The sequence below is a fragment of the Chelon labrosus genome (assembly GCF_963514085.1).
Source record: "Chelon labrosus genome assembly, chromosome: 5".
Lineage (NCBI taxonomy): Eukaryota > Metazoa > Chordata > Actinopteri > Mugiliformes > Mugilidae > Chelon > Chelon labrosus.
In genome coordinates this window covers 860,258-883,472 of record NC_140341.1, presented here as the reverse complement: position 1 = coordinate 883,472, position 23,215 = coordinate 860,258, and the positions used below count along the sequence as shown (strand labels likewise).

At 43.0% G+C, this 23,215-nt stretch overlaps 1 protein-coding gene across 1 annotated transcript in view; it reads right to left on the bottom strand.

Annotated features, from left to right (window-relative positions):
- The window catches only part of LOC311488731 (uncharacterized protein), a gene marked incomplete at its 3' end in the record, with an annotated part of 331,706 nt that overhangs the window by 239,099 nt on the left and 69,392 nt on the right, over positions 1–23,215 (bottom strand). Inside the window, exons 3-10 of the mRNA XM_084545582.1 lie at positions 16,895–17,109; positions 14,039–15,836; positions 12,573–12,746; positions 11,127–11,315; positions 10,727–10,844; positions 6,747–8,749; positions 5,268–5,441; positions 3,574–3,744 (exon numbers count right to left, since the gene is read on the bottom strand). Of these exons, the coding sequence (XP_084401708.1) occupies positions 3,574–3,744; positions 5,268–5,441; positions 6,747–8,749; positions 10,727–10,844; positions 11,127–11,315; positions 12,573–12,746; positions 14,039–15,836; positions 16,895–17,109 (4,842 nt within the window). The remainder of the gene's footprint in view (positions 1–3,573; positions 3,745–5,267; positions 5,442–6,746; positions 8,750–10,726; positions 10,845–11,126; positions 11,316–12,572; positions 12,747–14,038; positions 15,837–16,894; positions 17,110–23,215) is intronic.

The following is a 23,215-nucleotide window of genomic DNA, read 5'->3' as shown; positions in this document are numbered from 1 at the left end:
GTCCATTTGCTCTGTTTCTTTGTGTCAATGATGGCCTGCTGCAACCTGTAACACCTTACCCCTGAACTTGGGTGTAAAAAACTATGTACAAATGAACAATACAAAACACAATAAGCATACAACAAACTGACTTCCACAACTAAAGAACTTACATGCTCTTTAAAACTGAGGGGAAAGCCTGGTTTAGCAAGAGGGCCCCTCTTTGAAGTTGCAAAAGTTACTTCAATTGACATTGTACTCTACCATGGCAGTCTTTCCACCGGTCCACTCTCCCAGTATTAACAAACCTGTTTTTGTCAAGCTAAAAGTCAGCGTTTAAATCAGAGTAAAATGAGAGAAGGGAGGGGATAACAGTTGTTACGTGTGTTCTGCTAGTTAGCAGTTCACCTGACGGAGCTGGGAGGGTCAGATACATTCAGACCCTGGCGTTGGGATCGGGGCTCCTGGATTGCGGCGAAAAGCGCGCAGCTTCTCTCGTACCTGCTCCGGAAGTGATGCTCGTTGACGGCGCTTGTCTCCGACCCTCTCCCACGCTGTGATGCGAGGTCCTGGAGCTGGGTCGGGATCATTTTGGTCGATGGGGAATCCCCTTTTCCGCAGGTCTTCCGCAGCTTCTCTTGCGTTATTGTAAATCCTGGGACCACCGTCCAAAAACACTTTAAGCTTGGCGGGCGGGGGGGTCTGGAACCTCACGCCTTTCTCCTTAAGCACTCTCCTTATTCCTGCATACTCTCTTCTTTTCTTTACTATCTCCGTCGGGTAGTCATGGTCAAAATAAACTCTCGTATCTTTATAAAAGACCTCCTTCTTCTTCCAAGCAGACGACAGGATCAACTCTTTAGTTTTATACTCCTGAAAGTTAATTATTATGGATCTCGGTGGAACTTCCCGTGGCGGTCGCGGTGCTAAAGCTCTGTGGCAGCGCTGTATTTTCAGATCGAGCTCGCTGGGGGTAGCCAGCTCCTTCCTCACGTCCTCTCTCAACATTGACCGGAACGAGTGCAACTCACTCTTTACGTCGGAGCGCATCGCTATAAGCGTCGTCCTCACTCTCCGCGGTTACTTTGTCGTATTTTCCAGACCTTGTGTTCATTTTGCTTTTAGCTTTGCTGGTTTTGTCCCCTTCCATCATGTAACAGCTATATAACCAATTTAAGGCACTTGAATCTGGGGAAATAATCTGCGTACAGGGGAGAGCGTTCAGTCAGCCTGCCATCTTACTTGCGTGCCAACCGGAAGTCCATAGGATCTTTTTTAAAAGATATTTTATTTTCACGGACCCCTTGCAATTACACCACGGACCACTAGGGGTCCGCGGACCCCCGGTTGAGAATCAATGGTCTAATTCAAAGTAGAACCGCCACTGTCCACAATATTTATCATCTACACACAAATGTGGAAACAGCGCTCCATAAAGCATCAACATCTAAGGCAGAAATAAAGCTGATATTTGCATGTTCTCCTCTAAGATGTCAGATTGATTCCTAGAAATGATCTAAAATACAGAAGAACAAACACGGTGGAGATATCTGAAGTAAACGTGCCTCTTACTGAGCAGAGTGCTCTGATGATTGATGAGCATTTATCAGTGTCAAAGGTTTGCAGGTAGTGGGGTAGGACCCAAGTGCAGGACAGAGCGGGCTGAGGCAGGAGTTGGCACAAAATGGATTTAATGAAAACAAGAGAAAACAGAAGGCGCTGCAGAGATGGCAGGTAATCCAAACGTGACCAGACAAAACCACTAGGAGACATGAAGACAGGAGGGTGGACAGAGAACAAAGGGAAAGGTGTTACCAGTCTGTGGTTAGTTCACTGTCAGTGATAAGAGTAGGAGAGTCCAGTGTCAGAGGTCAGTTCAATATCTATAATATGAGTAGAAGTTCCACCATCAATAGTTAGTTCACTGTACGTAATAAAAGCAGAATTCCTGTTGAAAAAGAGTTCATCTTTCCACCGTTGCCTTCGTGCTGCTCTGGAGGTTTCATGCTCAGGGTTCTCTACAGAGTCTTGAGACAATTGTTAATTGTTATTGATATAAATGTACAAGAACACACACATAAAAACTATCAGCCTTCACTTTTTAAAACAGGATGAGATCCAGAGTTAGCTCAGATGTTCTCATGATTCTATTCCAGCATCCAGCATATACACACATCCACTGGAACTGAACAGAAGCTCCAACAGTGTCAGGAAATATCAGAGAAAAGTCCAAAAAGTTTTAGATTCCAATGTTGACTCAGTGGAGTCCATAAAGCAAAGAGCAGAAACAGAAACACATCTATATGCTGAGTGAGTGAAACTGAACACTGGCTGCATCACTGTGAGTAGAATGTGTGTGTTTTAGCTCATGTTTCTGCTGAACATGTTGTTTATTCTGCAGCATTTATCTGCAGTCAGAGTCTCTCTACACACAAGCTGCTGCTGTTGCTGCTTCAACCTCTCTGGATCATCAGGACACAGCTCATCCTCTCTCAGCTCACACACTATTATATTCTCAAAGATCGTCCTCTCCATCTGTAGAGAAGAAGAAAGAGATAAATGAGTGTTTCCAGAGTCTCCCTTCATCAGCTGTCAGTCAGTGATGCAGCTCATCCAGTATAAAGAGCAGCAGGGACTTCAGTCCTGTTCAGAGCAGCACTGGAGCAAATATATACAAATGTGATGACTGGACCTCAGCAGAGGTTCTGCTCTGTAGAAAGAGCACATGGTTACTAAATGTAATGCTGGTTCTGTGATGTGCAGGCTTCAGTCAGACTGATCTCAGAGCTGTGATCAGTTGTTGATCAGATTTGATGAATGACCACCACTGTCTCTATACATCTTGGAAGGCTGTCAGCTGGAATCCAGCTTTATTTCCTGGACACATCAACACAACAACAACAGTCGTCTTCACATCAACTCAAACACATGATCATAACAAGCTTCTGGCTCATCTGATTGGCTGACTGTTGTCTCTCTCTCTGTCTTTGTGTCCAATCCTGAAGCCTGTCTCCATTCTCCTCTCACAGCTTCACTGAGAAGCTGCAGGTTTACAGGAAACACTGGATCTTTGATACTAACTGTGTTTAGGACAATACTGATGAAAGCAGCATGGACTGACTGGAATCCTCTACTCACTCCAACATCTCCAGTTTATAGTCTGGACTCTCCACAAGATCAAGAAGCTGCTTCACATCTGAATCCTTCAGGTTGTTGTAACTCAGGTCCAGATGTTCCAGATGGGAGGTGTTGGACTTCAGAGCTGAGACCAGAGAATCACAGCTGATCTCTGACAAACTGCAGTCACTAAGTCTGAATAAAGAATAAAAGATGTAGATTAAATCATGAATAATTCAATCAGATGTGTTCAGGTTTTAAATCTGCAGCTCAACATTACTGTGTCCTAACAGCCTTTAAGCTTCATTGACTTTAACAACTAACAGTGGACATTTTCTACAGTTTCTGATACAAACACTCGTCTTGAACTAAAGGACATTTACAGATTTATGGAGGAAAGTTCTGGATGAACATGAATTAGATTCAGTTGGTGATGAAACATATCAGATCTACAACAGTAACAGACAGTGAACTCACTTCAGAGTCTCCAGTCTCCAGCCTGGACTCAGAAAACCACACAGCTGCTTCACTCCTGAATCCTTCAGATTGTTATAACTCAGGTTCAGATGTTTCAGATGGGAGGGGTTGGACTTCAGAGCTGAGACCAGAGAATCACAGCTGATCTCTGACAACCTGCAGTTAATCAATCTGAATAAAGAATAAAAGATGTAGATTAAATCTACTCAGACATGTTTGACTGACTTTGTCCTTATTTTATTGTGGATCTTCATCATGCCTTCTACAGACATCATCACTTACTGACTAAATCCACTAACATGTAACACCAGTTGTAGCATCCCTTCACTGCTTCTCTGTGTATTTTAGAACAGATGTTGAAGTTTCAATGATGACTTTCAGTCTGGTATGATGTTGGTCCCTGATTGTATCTCTGACATGTTAACCCTCCTCCAGTAGAGCTCTGTTACTAATTCCTGGGTGGAGGCTAAAAACCAGAGGAGACTGAGCCTTTGTAGTCAGAGACCCTCGACTCTGGAAATGAGCTCAACCTTTTGTCAGGTTCAAATGAGCAGCAGAAGCAGAAGATCTGGGAGTTTGTGCTGCAGTTCAAACTTTACTGATCAGAGATCTCTTCATACACTCCATGTTTAACCTCTGAGAGATAAAATAGTTGATGATTCTGAAACAGAGTGTGATTTGTTCAGGAACACAAACTCTGTTCTGGCTCTAAATCAAACACTATGACTGGTCTCACCTGCCTTCTTTCTGCAGTCATTCCAACAGAGTCATGTCTCTCCTCCAGGTTCTGTTTGAAATCCTCACACTGAGCCTGAATCCTGCTTTGTTGGAATGTTTGGGCCTGTGTTAGGCTGCTGTTTAGGACTCTGCTTTAACACACACCTCACTACAGCAGCTGTGTGGCTTGTCTCTGTAGCAGCCATGTCAGCTTCTGATTTGTTGTCGTGGTCTCATCAGCCTGCCCAGTCTTCATGGAATCCTGCAGTTATCCACTCCTACCTGAATGAACAATTCTCCAACCTGCCTATGATTCCTCTTACATTTTCAAACTGTCATGTAACATCATCAGTTTGTATCATAAGATTCCACATGTACACTTTAGTCAGATATGTGTATCTATGACAGATGTATGTTTATCTTGCTGTTCTCTTCTCTTCTCTCTTTGCTGTTCTCTTCTCTCTTTCTTCTGTCTGTACCCGGCTGGCCTTAGGCAGATGGGTCCCTCCATATGAGCTGGGTTCTGCTCGAGGTTTCTTCCTGTTAAAAGGGAGTTTTTCCTTGCCACCGTTGCCTTCAGGCTGCTCTGGGGGTTTCAGGCCGGGTTTTTGTAAAGCGTCTTGAGACGATTTGTATTGTTATTGATGCTATATAAATAAAATTGAATTGAATTGAATTGAATTGATCCCATCAACATCATCACAGTTCCTAACTTCACCTTCATCAAGTTTTCCATTCATGTCTTTCTCTTCTTTCTCTGACCTGTCTCTCTCTCTCAGACTCTCTGCAGCCTGTTTTTATCTGCTATCATCAGATCTTCAACAGCCACAACATTTGAGAAAAACAAGAAACTTCTTCAGATTTGTGCTCATGGAAATACTGAACATTTATCAACTAAAGAACATCTGACACATCAGTCAATGATTTGAATTGAATAAATAAAGAAAACCTACAACAGCTCCAGTCAGTGAACTGACCTCAGAGTCTCCAGTCTACAGTTTGGACTCTCCAGTCCAGCAGACAGATGCTTCACTCCTGAATCCTTCAGGTCATTATCATTCAGGTCCAGCTCTGTCAGATAGGAAGGGTTGGACTTCAGAGCTGAGACCACAACTTCACAGTGAGTCTCTGAGAGTCCACATCCAGTAAGTCTGTGATTAGAAAACATATAAATCAGTTATAAAATCAGATCATTTACATTCTAGATCCAGACTGAATGAGTATGAAACAGAGTGAGGTGATCATCTGATGAACATCTGTGGGTCAGCTCATCTCATCTTACTGTGTTTGACATGACACAATGACTCTCTTCAGTCTCTCTCATAGCTGCAGACTTTTAATGACAATCTCTGTTCTGCTTTCATCTTGTAGATGAAGGAGGGAAAATGGAGTTACATTTAGGCTTCCATACTGTCCACAGTCTGTCACTGTGATTTGATCCACACAGTCAGAATGAAGACATCTGGTTAATGAAAACATTTCTTCACTTTGACTCCAGAACATTTAGAATGAGTTGAACTCATTGTCCAATCCTGAACAACAGTTCCAGTTGGAGAGATGTTCTCTCTGTGCTACCTACTACTGTCAGCTACGACTATTCGCGTCCATACGCAGGAAAAATCTGATGACTGCTGCCAAACGCTGCAGAAATGAAACTAAACACTTGACAAGAAGGAATCCACTTTTTATACAAACACAGTGTGTTAACTGAACCCGGGATATCTGACTGATGCTTGAGTGAATATGAAGTTTCTCTTTAACAGGTGATGCATTACAACTGAATGCTAATATTGTGTTTTTGTATGATGAGCTTACAGCCTGAAGGAGATCTAAAAGAAAATGAAGACAGATTACAAACAGAACTAAACTGGTTCACCCTACATAGAATGTCATGTAGAAAACATCTTGGGACAAATAATGTAAAAATATACCTCTAATAAAGTGACACTTGTAATTTGAGTGTGGTCATTTTGTTCCATGTCATTTCAATAAAAGCACTGAGGCATCCCCCAGCATCCTCCATGGTCACAATGACTTCAGTACTCTTTAGAAAATGATACAGATCTGGTTTTAAACCACTAAACTTACTGAATAAAACAAACTATAAAATGTTGTGTGTCTCAAAAACCTCCAGCACAACCTCCTTCATTAGTTTTATCAGGGTTACATGAAGCCTCCATCACACAAAGGAAGATAAAGAAATGGTTAAAAAGAATATAGAATCTAACAATTATTACAAATACATAATAGATAATAACAAACATCACAACCAACTAAAATAATCTACATTTTTATACTCACAGCATTTTAAACAGCTTCAGAAATCAACTCAACTGATGTATAATGTTTGAGGTAAAACTAAGAATAATGACCATAATGTAATCCTGTGTATATGTGAAGAACTAAACTACTAATCTCCACTGATTGATTCTGTTAATGATCACATCAGGACTCACCGAGCCTTTCTGCAGTTCCTCACAGCTGGGATCAGTCTCCGTCGTCCCTCCTTTGATGTGTTGTACTGATCCAGGTTCAACTGATCCAGAACCTCCTCTGACATCTGCAGCATGTAGGCCAGAGCTGAGCAGTGGATCTCAGAGAGTCTCCTCACTGATCTGTTCTCTGACTTCAGGAACTCTTGGATCTCCTGATGAACTGAGAGGTCGTTCATCTCCATCAGACAGTGGAAGATGTTGATGCTTCTGTCAGGAGAGATTTCATCAGTGTTCATCTTCTTCAGGTTGTTGATGATTCTCTGGATGATTTCTGGACTGTTCTCTGTCTGACCCAGCAGACCTCCTAAGAGTCTCTGGTTGGACTTCAGAGAGAGGCCATGAAGGAAGCGAACAAACAGGTCCAGGTGACCATTTTTACTGAGCAGGGATTTCTCCATGGCTCCATACAGCAAGACATCCACATAGACGGTATACCACCAGTCTTTCCCCAGGAAGTTCTTCAGCACCTCTGTCTTCTTGTTGGTGTAACAGTGGAACATATAGACTGCAGCCAGAAACTCCTGAACGCTCAGATGAACAAAGCAGTAGACTGATTTCTGGAAGATCACACTCTCTTTTTTGAAGATCTCCGTACAAACGCCTGAGTACACTGAGGCCTCTGTCACATCAAGACCACAGAGCTCCAGGTCTTCTTGGTAGAACATGATGTTTCCTTTCTCCAGATGTTCAAACGCCAGCCTCCCCAGCTTCAGAAGAACTTCCCTGTCAGCCTCCATCAGCTCCTGTGGACTGGTCTCATGTCCCTCATGGTACTTGTTCTTCTTCCTCTTTGTCTGAACCATCACAAAGTGTGAGTACATGTCAGTCAGGGTCTTGGGCAGCTCTCCTCTCTGCTCTGTAGTCAACATGTGCTCCAGAACTGTAGCAGTGATCCAGCAGAAGACTGGGACTCCACACAGGATGTGGAGGCTCCTGGATGTCTTGATGTGGGAGATGATTCTGCTGGACAGCTCTTCATCACTGAACCTCCTCCTGAAGTACTCCTCCTTCTGGGCGTCAGTGAAGCCTCGTACTTCTGTTAGCCTGTCAACACATGTAGGAGGGATCTGATTGGCTGCTGCAGGTCGGGAAGTGATCCAGACCAGAGCCGAGGGAAGCAGTTTCCCCTTGATGAGGTTTGTCAGCAGCACGTTGACTGATGCCTCCTGTGTGACATCAGACACAACCTCACTGTTGTTGAAGTCCAATGAAAGTCTGCTTTCATCCAGGCCGTCAAAGATGAACAAAAGTTTACAGACAGCCAGCTCCTCTGCTGTGACCTTCTGTAATGTTGGATGGAAAACATGGAGCAGCCTGAGAAGACTGTACTGCTCATCTTTGATCAAGTTCAGCTCCCTGAACGAAAGCACAATCACCACACTGACATCTTGGTTTTCCAAACCCTCTGCCCAGTCCAGAGTGAACTTCTGCACTGAGAAGGTTTTTCCAACACCAGCGACGCCGTTGGTCAGAACCACTCTGATGTGTCTCTGTTGGTCAGGTAAGGCTTTAAAGATGTCGTGGCACTTGATTGGAGTGTCATGGAGGACCTTCATCTTGGAAGCTGTCTCAAGCTGCTTCACCTCATGTTGGGTATTAACCTCTTCACTCTGTCCCTCTGTGATGTAGAGCTCAGTGTAGATCCTGTTGAGGAGGGTTCCACTTCCTGTTACATCACTTCCTTCAATCACACGTTCACATCTCCTCCTCAGACTGATCTTATGTTCATATAAAACCTCCTGCAGACCAACATCTGCTGGAAAGAAGAACAAACGTGAGACAGAAAGAAAACACTCATCCCTGTTTGAAGTCACAAAGAACAGAAAACTGACTTTTAAATGTGTTGTAAAGAGTTTTTTCTTCTCACAATGAAACATTTTTGGAGGAAACATTAGAAATGCTCTTTTTTCTTGTGGTAGTGTTTGATTGACAGCAGAGGCAGCAGGTTGAGCTTCAGCAGCTTGTCTGCAGCTCTTCATCTAACAGCTCACTGTTGTTGTTCCTTCCTTGTTGGAATATTTAAGACTGAGCTACCACTAAAATGATGCACAATATGTTCATCTCTTGGTTTTAATAGCACCACCAACCAAACACTGATAATCAGATGACAAATACACTGCATTTCCTCTGGCTCTTTCACAATAAAAGCCTCCCACTGGCTGGTCTCAGCAGGAATTTCATTTGCTTCAGCAGTAATTAACAAAGCTCAGTTATGAGGAAAGAAATCAGTGAAGAGTAAAATAAAGCTGATATGTGAAGTGCAGGAAAATAAAAGAGAATAAATGAAACTAGAGGAATCTAAACTAATAAAATATTCTATCAATATATGTGAAGTTTTGAAGCTGTTCAAAGTGCTGCTACTCATCAGCTGCTTCACTATTTACTGCTACAAACTGATGTTAGCAGAGCAGTTTTCCTCAGTGGATATTTGTTTGGTTCTTGTTCAACAAGTGGATCTGCAGGACAAGATGTGTGTAGGTTAGAGAAGAAGGAGACGTTAGCAGGAAAGCTAATGTGGGCTGTTGTTCAGAGTCTGTGTCTCTTGTTGTGTCTCAGGCTGCTGTCTGGCTGTTAGTCAGTGTGACTGTCTGTAATACACAGCATTCACTCCTCTCTGTCCTGCTGCTATTACTCTGGAGCAGAAACAATGCAGTGACATTTCACTGGGAGTTCATTTACAATGATATTTAGAATGATCTTAAATCCCCATGCTGTAGAACACAACAATGTGTCTGGATTAAATCAACAGGTTTCCAGAAAAGAGTCCATCAGCAGACAGATGTACAGTCTTACTTTGTACAGTGCTGCTCTGACTGGCTGTCTGCAGTCCAGGTCTTCTTCTGGATCTTGGTCCACACTGGGGACAGGAGGAGTCTCCTGATGAAGCAGACTGGTCCCAGTATGAGGTGATGCACTGTCTGCAGAACCAGTGTCCACAGCTGCTAGAGACTGGATCCTTCAGGACGTCCTGACACAAAGCACAGCAGGACAGCTGCTCCTCCACAGAAACAGGACTCCTCTTCCTCTCTCTGTCAACACATTTCTTCATCACTAAAATCATTTGCAGATTGAAAATCTTCACAGACTTCAACATTAGGACAAATATATCTGAATATTGATGAGTGGACATTCTGAAATGGAGGTTCTCAGGTGTTTTACTACAGAAATACCATCAGTACTTCCTGGTTCTAAAACCCAGACTAGGATCTTACCTACCTGCACTAAAACATCTGCATCATGACTAGAAATCTTTCAGCAGAACATTTCTGCTTCATCCTAAAATCATCATCTTCCATCAGGTCAGTTTACAGTAGAAACAGTCTCTTACTTTGTGTCTGAGGGTCCAGGTTCTTCTCTGAAGAATGGAGGATGTTCTCTGGACCTGTCACTCTTCATAGACAGACAGCTGGATACTGTAGACTCTGCTCTGTCCTCCTCTTCCTCCATCTTCTGGAATTCAGTCAGTCTGAGAGGTAAACCAGTAACACTCAGTGAGTTTACATCAACTTCAGTTACAGTCAGTCTTCTCCAGTCAGACTGATCTCAGAGCTGTGATCAGTTGTTGATCAGATCTGATGAATGACCACCACTGTCTCTATACATCTTGGAAGGCTGTCAGCTGGAATCCAGCTTTATTTCCTGGACACATCAACACAACAACAACAGTCGTCTTCACATCAACTCAAACACATGATCACAACAAGCTTCTGGCTCATCTGATTGGCTGACTGTTGTCTCTCTCTCTGTCTTTCTGTCCAATCCTGAAGCCTGTCTCCATTCTCCTCTCACAGCTTCACTGAGAAGCTGCAGGTTTACAGGAAACACTGGATCTTTGATACTAACTGTGTTTAGGACAATACTGATGAAAGCAGCATGGACTGACTGGAACCCTCTACTCACTCCAACATCTCCAGTTTATAGTCTGGACTCTTCACAAGATCAAGAAGCTGCTTCACATCTGAATCCTTCAGACTGTTGTCACTCAGGTCCAGATGTTCCAGATGGGAGGGGTTGGACTTCAGAGCTGAGACCAGAGAATCACAGCTGATCTCTGACAAACTGCAGTCACTAAGTCTGAATAAAGAATAAAAGATGTAGATTAAATGATGAATAATTCAATCAGATGTGTTCAGGTTTTAAATATGCAGCTCAACATTACTGTGTCCTAACATCCTTTAAGCTTCATTGACTTTAACAACTAACAGTGGACATTTTCTACAGTTTCTGATACAAACACTCGTCTTGAACTAAAGGACATTTACAGATTTATGGAGGAAAGTTCTGGATGAACATGAATTAGATTCAGTTGGTGATTAAACATATCAGATCTACAACAGTAACAGACAGTGAACAGACCCCAGAGTCTCCAGTCTACAGTCTGGACTCTCCAGAAAACCACACAGCTGCTTCACTCCTGAATCTTTCAGGTCGTTGATATTCAGGTCCAGATGTTTCAGATGGGAGGGGTTGGACTTCAGAGCTGAGACCAGAGAATCACAGCTGATCTCTGACAACCTGCAGTTAATCAATCTGAATAAAGAATAAAAGATGTAGATTAAATCTACTCAGACATGTTTGACTGACTTTGTCCTTATTTTATTGTGGATCTTCATCATGCCTTCTACAGACATCATCACTTACTGACTAAATCCACTAACATGTAACACCAGTTGTAGCATCCCTTCACTGCTTCTCTGTGTATTTTAGAACAGATGTTGAAGTTTCAATGATGACTTTCAGTCTGGTATGATGTTGGTCCCTGATTGTATCTCTGACATGTTAACCCTCCTCCAGTAGAGCTCTGTTACTAATTCCTGGGTGGAGGCTAAAAACCAGAGGAGACTGAGCCTTTGTAGTCAGAGACCCTCGACTCTGGAAATGAGCTCAACCTTTTGTCAGGTTCAAATGAGCAGCAGAAGCAGAAGATCTGGGAGTTTGTGCTTCAGTTCAAACTTTACTGATCAGAGATCTCTTCATACACTCCATGTTTAACCTCTGAGAGATAAAATAGTTGTTGATTCTGAAACAGAGTGTGACTTGTTCAGGAACACAAACTCTGTTCTGGCTCTAAATCACAAACACTATGACTGGTCTCACCTGCCTTCTTTCTGCAGTCATTCCAACAGAGTCCTGTCTCTCCTCCAGGTTCTGTTTGAAATCCTCACACTGAGCCTGAATCCTGCTTTGTTGGGATGTTTGGGCCAGTGTTAGGCTGCTGTTTAGGACTCTGCTTTAACACACACCTCACCACAGCAGCTGTGTGGCTTGTCTCTGTAGCAGCCATGTCAGCTTCTGAACCCATCAACATCATCACAGTTCCTAACTTCACCTTCATCAAGTTTTCCATTCATGTCTTTCTCTTCTTTCTCTGACCTGTCTCTCTCTCAGACTCTCTGCAGCCTGTTTTTATCTGCTATCATCAGATCTTCAACAGCCTCATTCACATCCTCACACACTCTACAGCCTCATCAGTACTGACTTCATCTTCACTGACTGATGGAGCACAACATGAACCTGTGGAGGCTCACATCATCTCCCCGTCATGAGTCCACTTCTGTCACCTTTAAATGAAGCCTGCTCAAGTCTTTCACTTCTATTTGGAGCCGCAAGGAAAAACTATTGTTCAGCCATTTGTAAAAACACAACATTTGAGAAAAACAAGAAACTTCTTCAGATTTGTGCTCATGGAAATACTGAACATTTATCAACTAAAGAACATTTCACACATCAATGATTTTAATTGAATAAATAAAGAAAACCTACAACAGCTCCAGTCAGTGAACTGACCTCAGAGTCTCCAGTCTACAGTTTGGACTCTCCAGTCCAGCAGACAGATGCTTCACTCCTGAATCCTTCAGGTTATTATGATTCATGTCCAGCTCTGTCAGATAGGAAGGGTTGAACTTCAGAGCTGAGGCCACAACTTCACAATGAGTCTCTGAGAGTCCACATCCAGTAAATCTGTGATTAGAAAACATATAAAATCTGTTATAAAATCAGATCATTCACATTCTAGATCCAGACTGAATGAGTATGAAACAGTGAGGTGATCATCTGATGAACATCTGTGGTTCAGCTCATCTCATCTTACTGTGTTTGACATGACACAATGACTCTCTTCAGTCTCTCTCATAGCTGCAGACTTTTAATGACAATCTCTGTTCTGCTTTCATCTTGTAGATGACGGAGGGAAAATGGAGTTACATTTAGGCTTCCATACTGTCCACAGTCTATCAGTGTGATTTGATCGAAACAGTCAGAATGAAGACATCTGGTTGATGAAAACATTTCTTCACTTTGACTCCAGAACATTTAGAACGAGTTGAACTCAGTGAACAGTTCCAGTTGGAGAGATGATCTCTCTTTGTTACCTACTACTGTCAGCTACGACTGTTCACGTCCATATGCAGGAAAAATCTGATGACTGCTGCCAAACGCTGCAGAAATGAAACTAAACACTTGACAAGAAGGAATCCACTTTTTATACAAACACAGTGTGTTAACTGAACCCAGGATATCTGACTGATGCTTGAGTGAATATGAAGTTTCTCTTTAAGAGGTGATGCATTACAACTGAATGCTAATATTTGTGTTTTTGTATGATGAGCTTACAGCCTGAAGGAGATCTAAAGGAAAATGAAGACAGATTACAAACAGAACTAAACTGGTTCATCCTACATAGAATATCATGTAGAAAACATCTTGGGACAAATAATGTAAAAATATACCTCTAATAAAGTGACACTTGTAATTTGAGTGTGGTCATTTTGTTCCATGTCATTTCAATAAAAGCACTGAGGCATCCCCCAGCATCCTCCATGGTCACAATGACTTCAGTAATCTTTAGAAAATGATACAGATCTGGTTTTAAACCACTAAACTTACTGAATAAAACAAACTATAAAATGTTGTGTGTCTCAAAAACCTCCAGCACAACCCCCTTCATTAGTTTTATCAGGGTTACATGAAGCATCCATCACACAAAGGAAGATAAAGAAATGGTTAAAAAGAATATAGAATCTAACAATTATTACAAATACATAATAAATAATAACAAACATCACAACCAACTAAAAGAATCTACACTTTTATACTCACAGCATTTTAAACAGCTTCGGAAATCAACTCAACTGATGTATAATGTTTGAGGTAAAACTAAGAATAATGACAATAATGTAATCCTGTGTATATGTGAAGAACTAAACTACTAATCTCCACTGACTGATTCTGTTAATGATCACATCAGGACTCACCGAGCCTTTCTGCAGTTCCTCACAGCTGGAATCAGTCTCCGTCGTCCCTCCTTTGATGTTCTGTACTGATCCAGGTTCAACTCATCCAGAACCTCCTCTGACATCTGCAGCATGTAGGCCAGAGCTGAGCAGTGGATCTCAGAGAGTTTCTCCTTCGATCTGTTCTTTGACTTCAGGAACTCTTGGATCTCCTGATGAACTGAGAGATCGTTCATCTCCATCAGACAGTGGAACATGTTGATGCTTCTGTCAGGAGAGATTTCATCAGTGTTCATCTTCTTCAGGTTGTTGATGATTCTCTGGATGATTTCTGGACTGTTCTCTGTCTGACCCAGCAGACCTCCTAAGAGTCTCTGGTTGGACTCCAGAGAGAGGCCATGAAGGAAGCGAACAAACAGGTCCAGGTGACCATTTTTACTGAGCAGGGATTTCTCCATGGCTCCATACAGGAAAACATCCAGAGACTTAGTGGAGACCTGGTGGTCTTTCCCCAGGAAGTCCTCCAGCACCTCTGTCTTCTTGTTGGTGTAACAGTGGAACATGTAGACTGCAGCCAGAAACTCCTGAACACTCAGATGAACAAAGCAGTAGACTGATTTCTGGAAGATCACACTCTCTCTTTTGAAGATCTCTGTACAAACTCCTGAGTACACTGAGGCCTCTGTCACATCAAGACCGCAGAGCTCCAGGTCTTCTTGATAGAACATGATGTTTCCTTTCTCCAGATGTTCAAACGCCAGCCTCCCCAGCTTCAGAAGAACTTCCCTGTCAGCCTCCATCAGCTCCTGTGGACTCGTCTCATGTCCCTCATGGTACTTGTTGTTCTTCCTCTTTGTCTGAACCATCACAAAGTGTGAGTACATGTCAGTCAGGGTCTTGGGCAGCTCTCCTCTCTGCTCTGTAGTCAACATGTGCTCCAGAACTGTAGCAGTGATCCAGCAGAAGACTGGGACTCCACACAGGATGTGGAGGCTCCTGGATGTCTTGATGTGGGAGATGATTCTGCTGGACAGCTCTTCATCACTGAACCTCCTCCTGAAGTACTCCTCCTTCTGGGCGTCAGTGAAGCCTCGTACTTCTGTTACCCTGTCAACACATGTAGGAGGGATCTGATTGGCTGCTGCAGGTCGGGAAGTGATCCAGACCAGAGCCGAGGGAAGCAGTTTCCCCTTGATGAGGTTTGTCAGCAGCACGTTGACTGATGCCTTCTGTGTGACATCAGACACAACCTCACTGTTGTTGAAGTCCAGTGAAAGTCTGCTTTCATCCAGGCCGTCAAAGATGAACAAAAGTTTACAGACAGCCAGCTCCTCTGCTGTGACCTTCTGTAATGATGGATGGAAAACATGGAGCAGCCTGAGAAGACTGTACTGCTCATCTTTGATCAAGTTCAGCTCCCTGAACGAAAGCACAATCACCACACTGACATCTTGGTTTTCCAAACCCTCGGCCCAGTCCAGAGTGAACTTCTGCACTGAGAAGGTTTTTCCAACACCAGCGACGCCGTTGGTCAGAACCACTCTGATGTGTCTCTGTTGGTCAGGTAAGGCTTTAAAGATGTGGTGGCACTTGATTGGAGTGTCATGGAGGACCTTCATCTTGGAAGCTGTCTCAAGCTGCTTCACCTCATGTTGGGTATTAACCTCTTCACTCTGTCCCTCTGTGATGTAGAGCTCAGTGTAGATCCTGTTGAGGAGGGTTCCACTTCCTGTTACATCACTTCCTTCAGTCACACGTTCACATCTCCACCTCAGACTGATCTTATGTTCATCTAAAACCTCCTGCAGACCATCATCTGCTGGAAAGAAGAACAAACGTGAGACAGAAAGAAAACACTCATCCCTGTTTGAAGTCACAAAGAACAGAAAACTGACTTTTAAATGTGGTGTAAAGAGTTTTTTCTTCTCACAATGAAACATTTTTGGAGGAAACATTAGAAATGCTCTTTTTTCTTGTGGTAGTGTTTGATTGACAGCAGAGGCAGCAGGTTGAGCTTCAGCAGCTTGTCTGCAGCTCTTCATCTAACAGCTCACTGTTGTTGTTCCTTCCTTGTTGTAATATTTAAGACTGAGCTACCAATAAAATGATGCACAATATGTTCATCTCTTGGTTTTAATAGCACCACCAACCAAACACTGATAAGCAGATGACAAATACACTGCATTTCCTCTGGCTCTTTCACAATAAAAGCCTCCCACTGGCTGGTCTCAGCAGGAGTTTCATTTGCTTCAGCAGTAATTAACAAAGCTCAGTTATGAGGAAAGAAATCAGTGAAGAGTAAAATAAAGCTGATATGTGAAGTGCAGGAAAACAAAAGAGAATAAATGAAACTAGAGGAATCTAAACTAATTTAATATTCTATCAATATATGTGAAGTTTTGAAGCTGTTCAAAGTGCTGCTACTCATCAGCTGCTTCACTATCTACTGCTACAAACTGATGTGAGCAGAGCAGTTTTCCTCAGTGGATGTTTGTTTGGTTCTTGTTCAACAAGTGGATCTGCAGGACAAGATGTGAGTAGGTTAGAGAAGAAGGAGACGTTAGCAGGAAAGCTAATGTGGGCTGTTGTTCAGAGTCTGTGTCTCTTGTTGTGTCTCAGGCTGCTGTCTGGCTGTTAGTCAGTGTGACTGTCTGTAATACACAGCATTCACTCCTCTCTGTCCTGCTGTTATTACTCTGGAGCAGAAACAATGCAGTGACATTTCACTGGGAGTTCATTTACAATGATATTTAGAATGATCTTAAATCCCCATGCTGTAGAACACAACAATGTGTCTGGATTAAATCAACAGGTTTCCAGAAAAGAGTCCATCAGCAGACAGATGTACAGTCTTACTTTGTACAGTGCCGCTCTGACTGGCTGTCTGCAGTCCAGGTCTTCTTCTGGATCTTGGTCCACACTGGGGACAGGAGGAGTCTCCTGATGAAGCAGACTGGTCCCAGTATGAGGTGATGCACTGTCTGCAAAACCAGTGTCCACAGCTGCTAGAGACTGGATCCTTCAGGACGTCCTGACACAAAGCACAGCAGGACAGCTGCTCCTCCACAGAAACAGGACTCCTCTTCCTCTTTCTGTCAACACATTTCTTCATCACTAAAATCATTTGCAGATTGAAAATCTTCACAGACTTCAACATTAGGACAAATATATCTGAATATTGATGAGTGGACATTCTGAAATGGAGGTTCTCAGGTGTTTTACTACAGAAATACCATCAGTACTTCCTGGTTCTAAAACCCAGACTAGGATCTTACCTACCTGCACTAAAACATCTGCATCATGACTAGAAATCTTTCAGCAGAACATTTCTGCTTCATCCTAAAATCATCATCTTCCATCAGGTCAGTTTACAGTAGAAACAGTCTCTTACTTTGTGTCTGAGGGTCCAGGTTCTCCTCTGAAGTTTGGAGGAATTTCTTTGGACCAGTCACTCTTCATAGACAGACAGCTGGATACTGTAGACTCTGCTCCGTCCTCCTCTTCCTCCATCTTCTGGACTTCAGTCAGTCTGAGAGGTAAACCAGTAACACTCAGTGAGTTTACATCAACTTCAGTTACAGTCAGTCTTCTCCAGTCAGCTGATTTCTTCATTCAAGAGGAAGGTTTGTTAACATCTGTCTCAACCACTGTGTCACTTCTGGTCTATGAGTCGTTTTCCATACTAGTGCGATGCATTTATTGGCATTGAGCAAACTGAGATCTATGAGTATTCTTTCACTTTTGTTGAAAGTTAGTTTTTTTCTGGATACAGACCCAGCAAAAATAGTTTACGGTTCAATGTGGTTCATTTTAAGATTATTTCTTCAATTATTACTCCCACCTGTTCTCAAAAATTTTCTACATTTCCATAAACAATGAAACAGGGTTCCTTCACTTTCCATACATATTGTGCAAATATCTGGTATGTTTTTGTTTTACTTGTATTAGTTCCAATGGGGTAACATACATCCTCATTAACCATTTATTATGTATCAGTTTAAAACGTACATTTGCTGATTTGGTTTTAACTCTTGCACCAGCCTTCTGTTTTCCAAAGATAAATAAGCAGGTGTCGTGAGAGCATTATTTTGGTTTGATCTCATAAAATTTCTAAGCTCAATATATTTAATAAATTGTGTTCTGTTAAGATTAAATTTAATCCTCAACTCCTCAAAAGACATTATGTTATTTAAATGCGACAGAAACAAATCTTGGATATTTTGAATTCCTTTTAGATTCCATAATTTAAATGCTACATCTGCTCTGCCTGGTGTAAAGTTGTAATTGCCCCATACCTGGCTAAACTGTGACAGTGCTTGTGATTGTTTTAAATACTTTTTAGAATTTCATTATCATTTATCTTGATCATATGTTTTACAGTTGGATTTTTATTTGTATCTGTAATTTTTTTTAGCCGAGTCTGAATATATAAATAGGGGAAGAGGTAACGGGAAATTGTGCAATTCTATTTCTGTCCAATGAGGAGGGTCAGTTGTTGAAAATGAATATGTCAGAGTAATCATTTGTTCAGACCAATAATACAACATTAAGTTTGGACATTTCAGACCGCCACTATCAGATGGTAAGTACAGTAAAGACAAACGTAGTCTAGCCCTCATGTTGTTCCAAATAAATTCCACAAACATTTTTTTAATTCTTGAGAATAAATCTGAAGTTGATTGTAGAGGGATATTTTGGAATAAGTAAAGTCATTTTGGTAAGACATTACACTTAAGTATATTAATTCTCCCAATCATCGGCATTGGTAGTGACTTCCATCTTTGAAGTGACTCACTAACATCTGTTATTAAAGATTCATAATTGGCATTAGTGACAAATTCTAGCCTAGACAGAATTTGAATTCCTAAATATTTAAACTGTTCTACAACATAGCTGGATATTTTCTCTCAGTCACATTTAGCATTAATATTGAAGATTTGGTTTTGTTTATTTTATATTCTGATATATCACCAAACTTCTTTATTAGATCTAACAAGGTCTGAATCACCACCTGACTTTTAATTAATAATTAAAATGAATCTAAAAGTCTAATGTATTTCTTTGATGGAAGGTATTTACCTGTGACCTCTGACCTAATATATTAATATTATTCAGAGAGACTCTGACTGAGAACAGGAAGTGAAACACACACTACACAGTTTAATAAAAGCAGCAGAACTCCAAGTGATCAATCACAAGTTTGTGTGAATGGTTGAACCAAAGTGTTGAGTTCTGACTCTTCTTCCCTATTTAACTTCCCTCTCCATATGAGGGAAATCATGTGTCTGTCTGCGGTGGTCACAGAAAATCTTCACAGCATCATATGTTTAACTCGTGACTTGAACACAATGATTTATCAGGTATTTGGTCAAGATGTGTTCACTTCATCAGTTGTTGAAAATTAATATGTCAGACATCTGTCATTAAAGATTCATAATTGGCATTAGTGACAAATTCTAGCCTAGACAAAATTTGAATTCCTAAATATTTAAACTGTTCTACAACATAGCTGGATATTTTCTCTCAGTCACATTTAGCATTAATATTGAAGATTTGGTTTTGTTTATTTTATATCCTGATATATCACCAAACTTCTTTATTAGATCTAACAAGGTCAGAATCACCACCTGACTTTTAATTAATAATTAAAATAAATGTGTGAATAGTTGAATCAAAGTGTTGAGTTCTGACTCTTCTTCCCTCTACAGTCCACATGAAGAAGAAGAAGAAGAAGAAGAAGAAGAAGAATATTAACACTCACTCTGCTTCAGCCTTCAGTTTTCCTCCCTCTGCTCTGTCGTCTCAAATGGAGTCTGAACAAACTGACTGAACACTTTGACTTTCACTGCTCCTCCCCTCTCTATTTACGGTAAATCATGTGTGTGTGTTGCTCACAGCCTGATGTCTTTATCTCTGTTGACTTGAACAGGACCAGTTTCTCTTTGGTTCATGTGTTGTCACTTTATCTTCACATTAAAATCATGTCAGTCATTTTATTTTTTCAGACTAATAAACAATACATGAATAATGTTTGTAATATATAAAGTAGACGAAGCCATGTCTTGTCAGTCTACCGCTGTCTTTTATTTTATTCTGTGGTTCCAACACCAACTCAGTAACACCACAATACCACTAGAGTGCCACCTAGGGAACCTTCTGAGTAATGCACTTCTGACATTCCAACACACTACATCTTCCTTTCTCAAGATTTAGTTTTTCCTTCAGCACTTTCTATGTAGAATATTGACACGACAGTTATGAAAACAAGTGATAAACTGCATTAAACCAGGTCTAACAAAAGCACTGTAAAACATACTACAGTCCTGACTAGACTTAATTCACCAACCAACATGCCAGCTGATATTACTGAGCAGATTCACTAAGACTGCACATTTCTTCCATATCAGATTTTTGGAGATCCTTCCGCGCGAGCAGATGGATCGCACGGCACGCTGTGCTTAAACATTTGATGGTGGGAATTATCTTGTTTTTTACGGACCAATCAGTTCAGACTGAACTCAGAAATAAGACAGAGTCTGTTTAAAACTTTTATTTATTTATTTTTTAACTATTGGACAGACCGATCGTTTTAATTTTCCTCCGGATTTGACCGGCCTGCTCCCCGGCTGTTTGGCTAGCTGGGAGCGTTTTTAACACTTGAAGCTAACCTCACCTGCCCTGCTCACTGGACACCTAGTATCCTCGCTGGCTGCAGGTATGCTGGCGGTGTGCGAGTCCTGCCTCCCCACCCTCTCAAAACTGAGGGAGAGTGTCTCTGGTCTGAGGGCTGACCTCAAGGACAGGGACAAAGTCCTTATGGATTTCTCCATCGTTGCCACGACCCAGGTGAAGCTGATCAGCTACCTGAGAACATCCGGTGCTGGTGACCGGAGCATGACGGTCACGGACAACACCACCCTGCCGTGGACCGGCTCTATCACCGCCGGAACTCCGTCACCAGCACTAGCCGAGTCCCGCTGGCACCGCCAGGGAGCCAAGCCCAAGACATCGGCACCCTCCACCTCCTGCCTACGCCCCGTGGAGTGGCAGGGCTTCATCCGGGAGACTGGAATGGTGAGCTCGACTCCACTCAAGGTGAGGGAACCCTGGTCAGTGGTGCACAGGGGCGCCGGGGCTCGTCCATCCACTCCTCCTCCGCCTCCGGATCTGACACTGGACAACAGGTTTGACATCCTAAGCCTGCAGGATTTCCCCCCCGTGGGGGTTTTGTCCAGCTTACCCCCGGAACCTGTCCATCCAGTTGGTCGTGGCTCTCACCAGTCCAGGATCGGGGGCCCACTCGTCCAGCTGGACCCCTCCCCTCCATCTCGGTCAGGAACAACCGCGGCCAGGATCCGGGGCCCACTCGTCCAGCCGGACACCTCCCCCCAATCGCGGCCGCGAGCAACCGCGGCCCAACGCCACCAACCTGATCGTCAGGCTCCGTCCCGCCTCCGCCGCAACTCCAGGCAGCCAGCAGCACACCCCCTCTGTGCTGGTTATCGGGACCTCCATGGTCAGGCACGTGGCGGTGCACGGTGGCCAGACCTTCTGCCTCCCTGGAGCCAGCGTCAGCTAGGTCCTCTGCCCTCCAGCTGAGTACACAGCACAACTTGGCCTCCACGCTGGTCCTGGAGGCCGGCATCAACGACCTCAAAAACCGCCAGTCAGAGATCCTCAAACAGGATCTCGTCTCCCTGGTGGATCGCCTGCTGGACACGGGGAAGCGGCTCATTGTCGCCGGCCCGCTTCCCTCACCTCGGTATGGTGACGTCACCACCAGCCGCCTTCGTCAGCTTCACCTGTGGCTGAAGGGTACTGCCTGACCAAAGGGATCCTGTTTGTTGACAGTTTTGCAGCTTTTTTAAACAGGCCTCACCTTTTTAAACAAGATGGCCTCCACCCAAATCAGGAGGGTTCACGGCTTTTATCGGTAAACATCAACCTGACTGTCTGGTCCTGCACCTCAGCCACCTCCTGACTTACCGTTAGATCATGTGCACACAGACCCTCTCCCCCTCACTCACCCCCACCCTCCCCCACTACGCGTTACACCCCCACCATGTACAGTGGTCCCTCGTTAATCGCGGGAGTTACGTTCTAAAAATAACCCGCGATAGGCGAACTCCGCGAAGTAGTCAGCTTTATTTTTTACAATGATTATGGTAAATGGTAAATGGACTTGCTTTTATATAGAGCTTTTCTACCTATTGGTACTCAAAGCGCTTTACAGTCATAGACACATCTACCCATTCGTTCACACAAGCACACACACATTCACACACCAGTGCCACGCACTGGGAGCAACTGGGGGTTCAGTGTCTTGCTCAAGGACACTTCGGCATGTGGCACATTCCGGGGATCGAACCATTAACCCTCTGGTTCGTGGACAACCCGCTCTACCTACTGAGCCACAGCCGCCCCCTTTTTTGCAACCTTAAAACATTATAAATGTTTTAAGGTTGCAAAACCCCTCACTACACACTTTATACACTTTTCTCAATAACTTGCAAACATACGGCACTTCAGTCACACTGCCAGCGATCAAAGATACTGTATATGTAAATTTGGCAAGCTGTACAAGAGACACTGTACGAGGAGATTGACAATGGTCTACAGTCCCTTAGCCAATCAGGACGCAAAAGACGACACGCGGGCTCTCCCTTAGCCAATCATGATGCAGAAAACAATGCGCTGTTAAAAAGAAAAAAAAAAAAAGCATGCAAAATTGTACTAAAAAAATCTGCGAAACTGCGAGGCCGTGAAAGGTGAACCGCGTTATAGCGAGGGACTACTGTACACCTCTCCATCGTTAGGCCTCTCTCTGCCACCAGAACCTCAGAACATCCACACCATCATAACCATCACTACACGTAGACAACTGAAACATAGCAAAGGTGCCTGGCCATGTCTCTCTCCAGCTTTTACAGTGACTGTGAGCCTGTGTGTGTGTGTGTGTGTGTGTGTGTGCATGTGAGTGTGAATGGTTGTCTGTCTCTCTGTGTTAGCCCTGTGATAGACTGGAGACCTGTCCAGGGTGTACCCCTGCCTCTCGCCCGATGACAGCTGGGATAGGCTCCAGTAGACCCCCGCGACCCTTAACAGGACTAAACGGGTATAGAAGATGAATGAATGAATGAATTGTCATGTTTAATTCAAATCAAATCAAATCAAATTTTATTTACATGGCACTTTTCA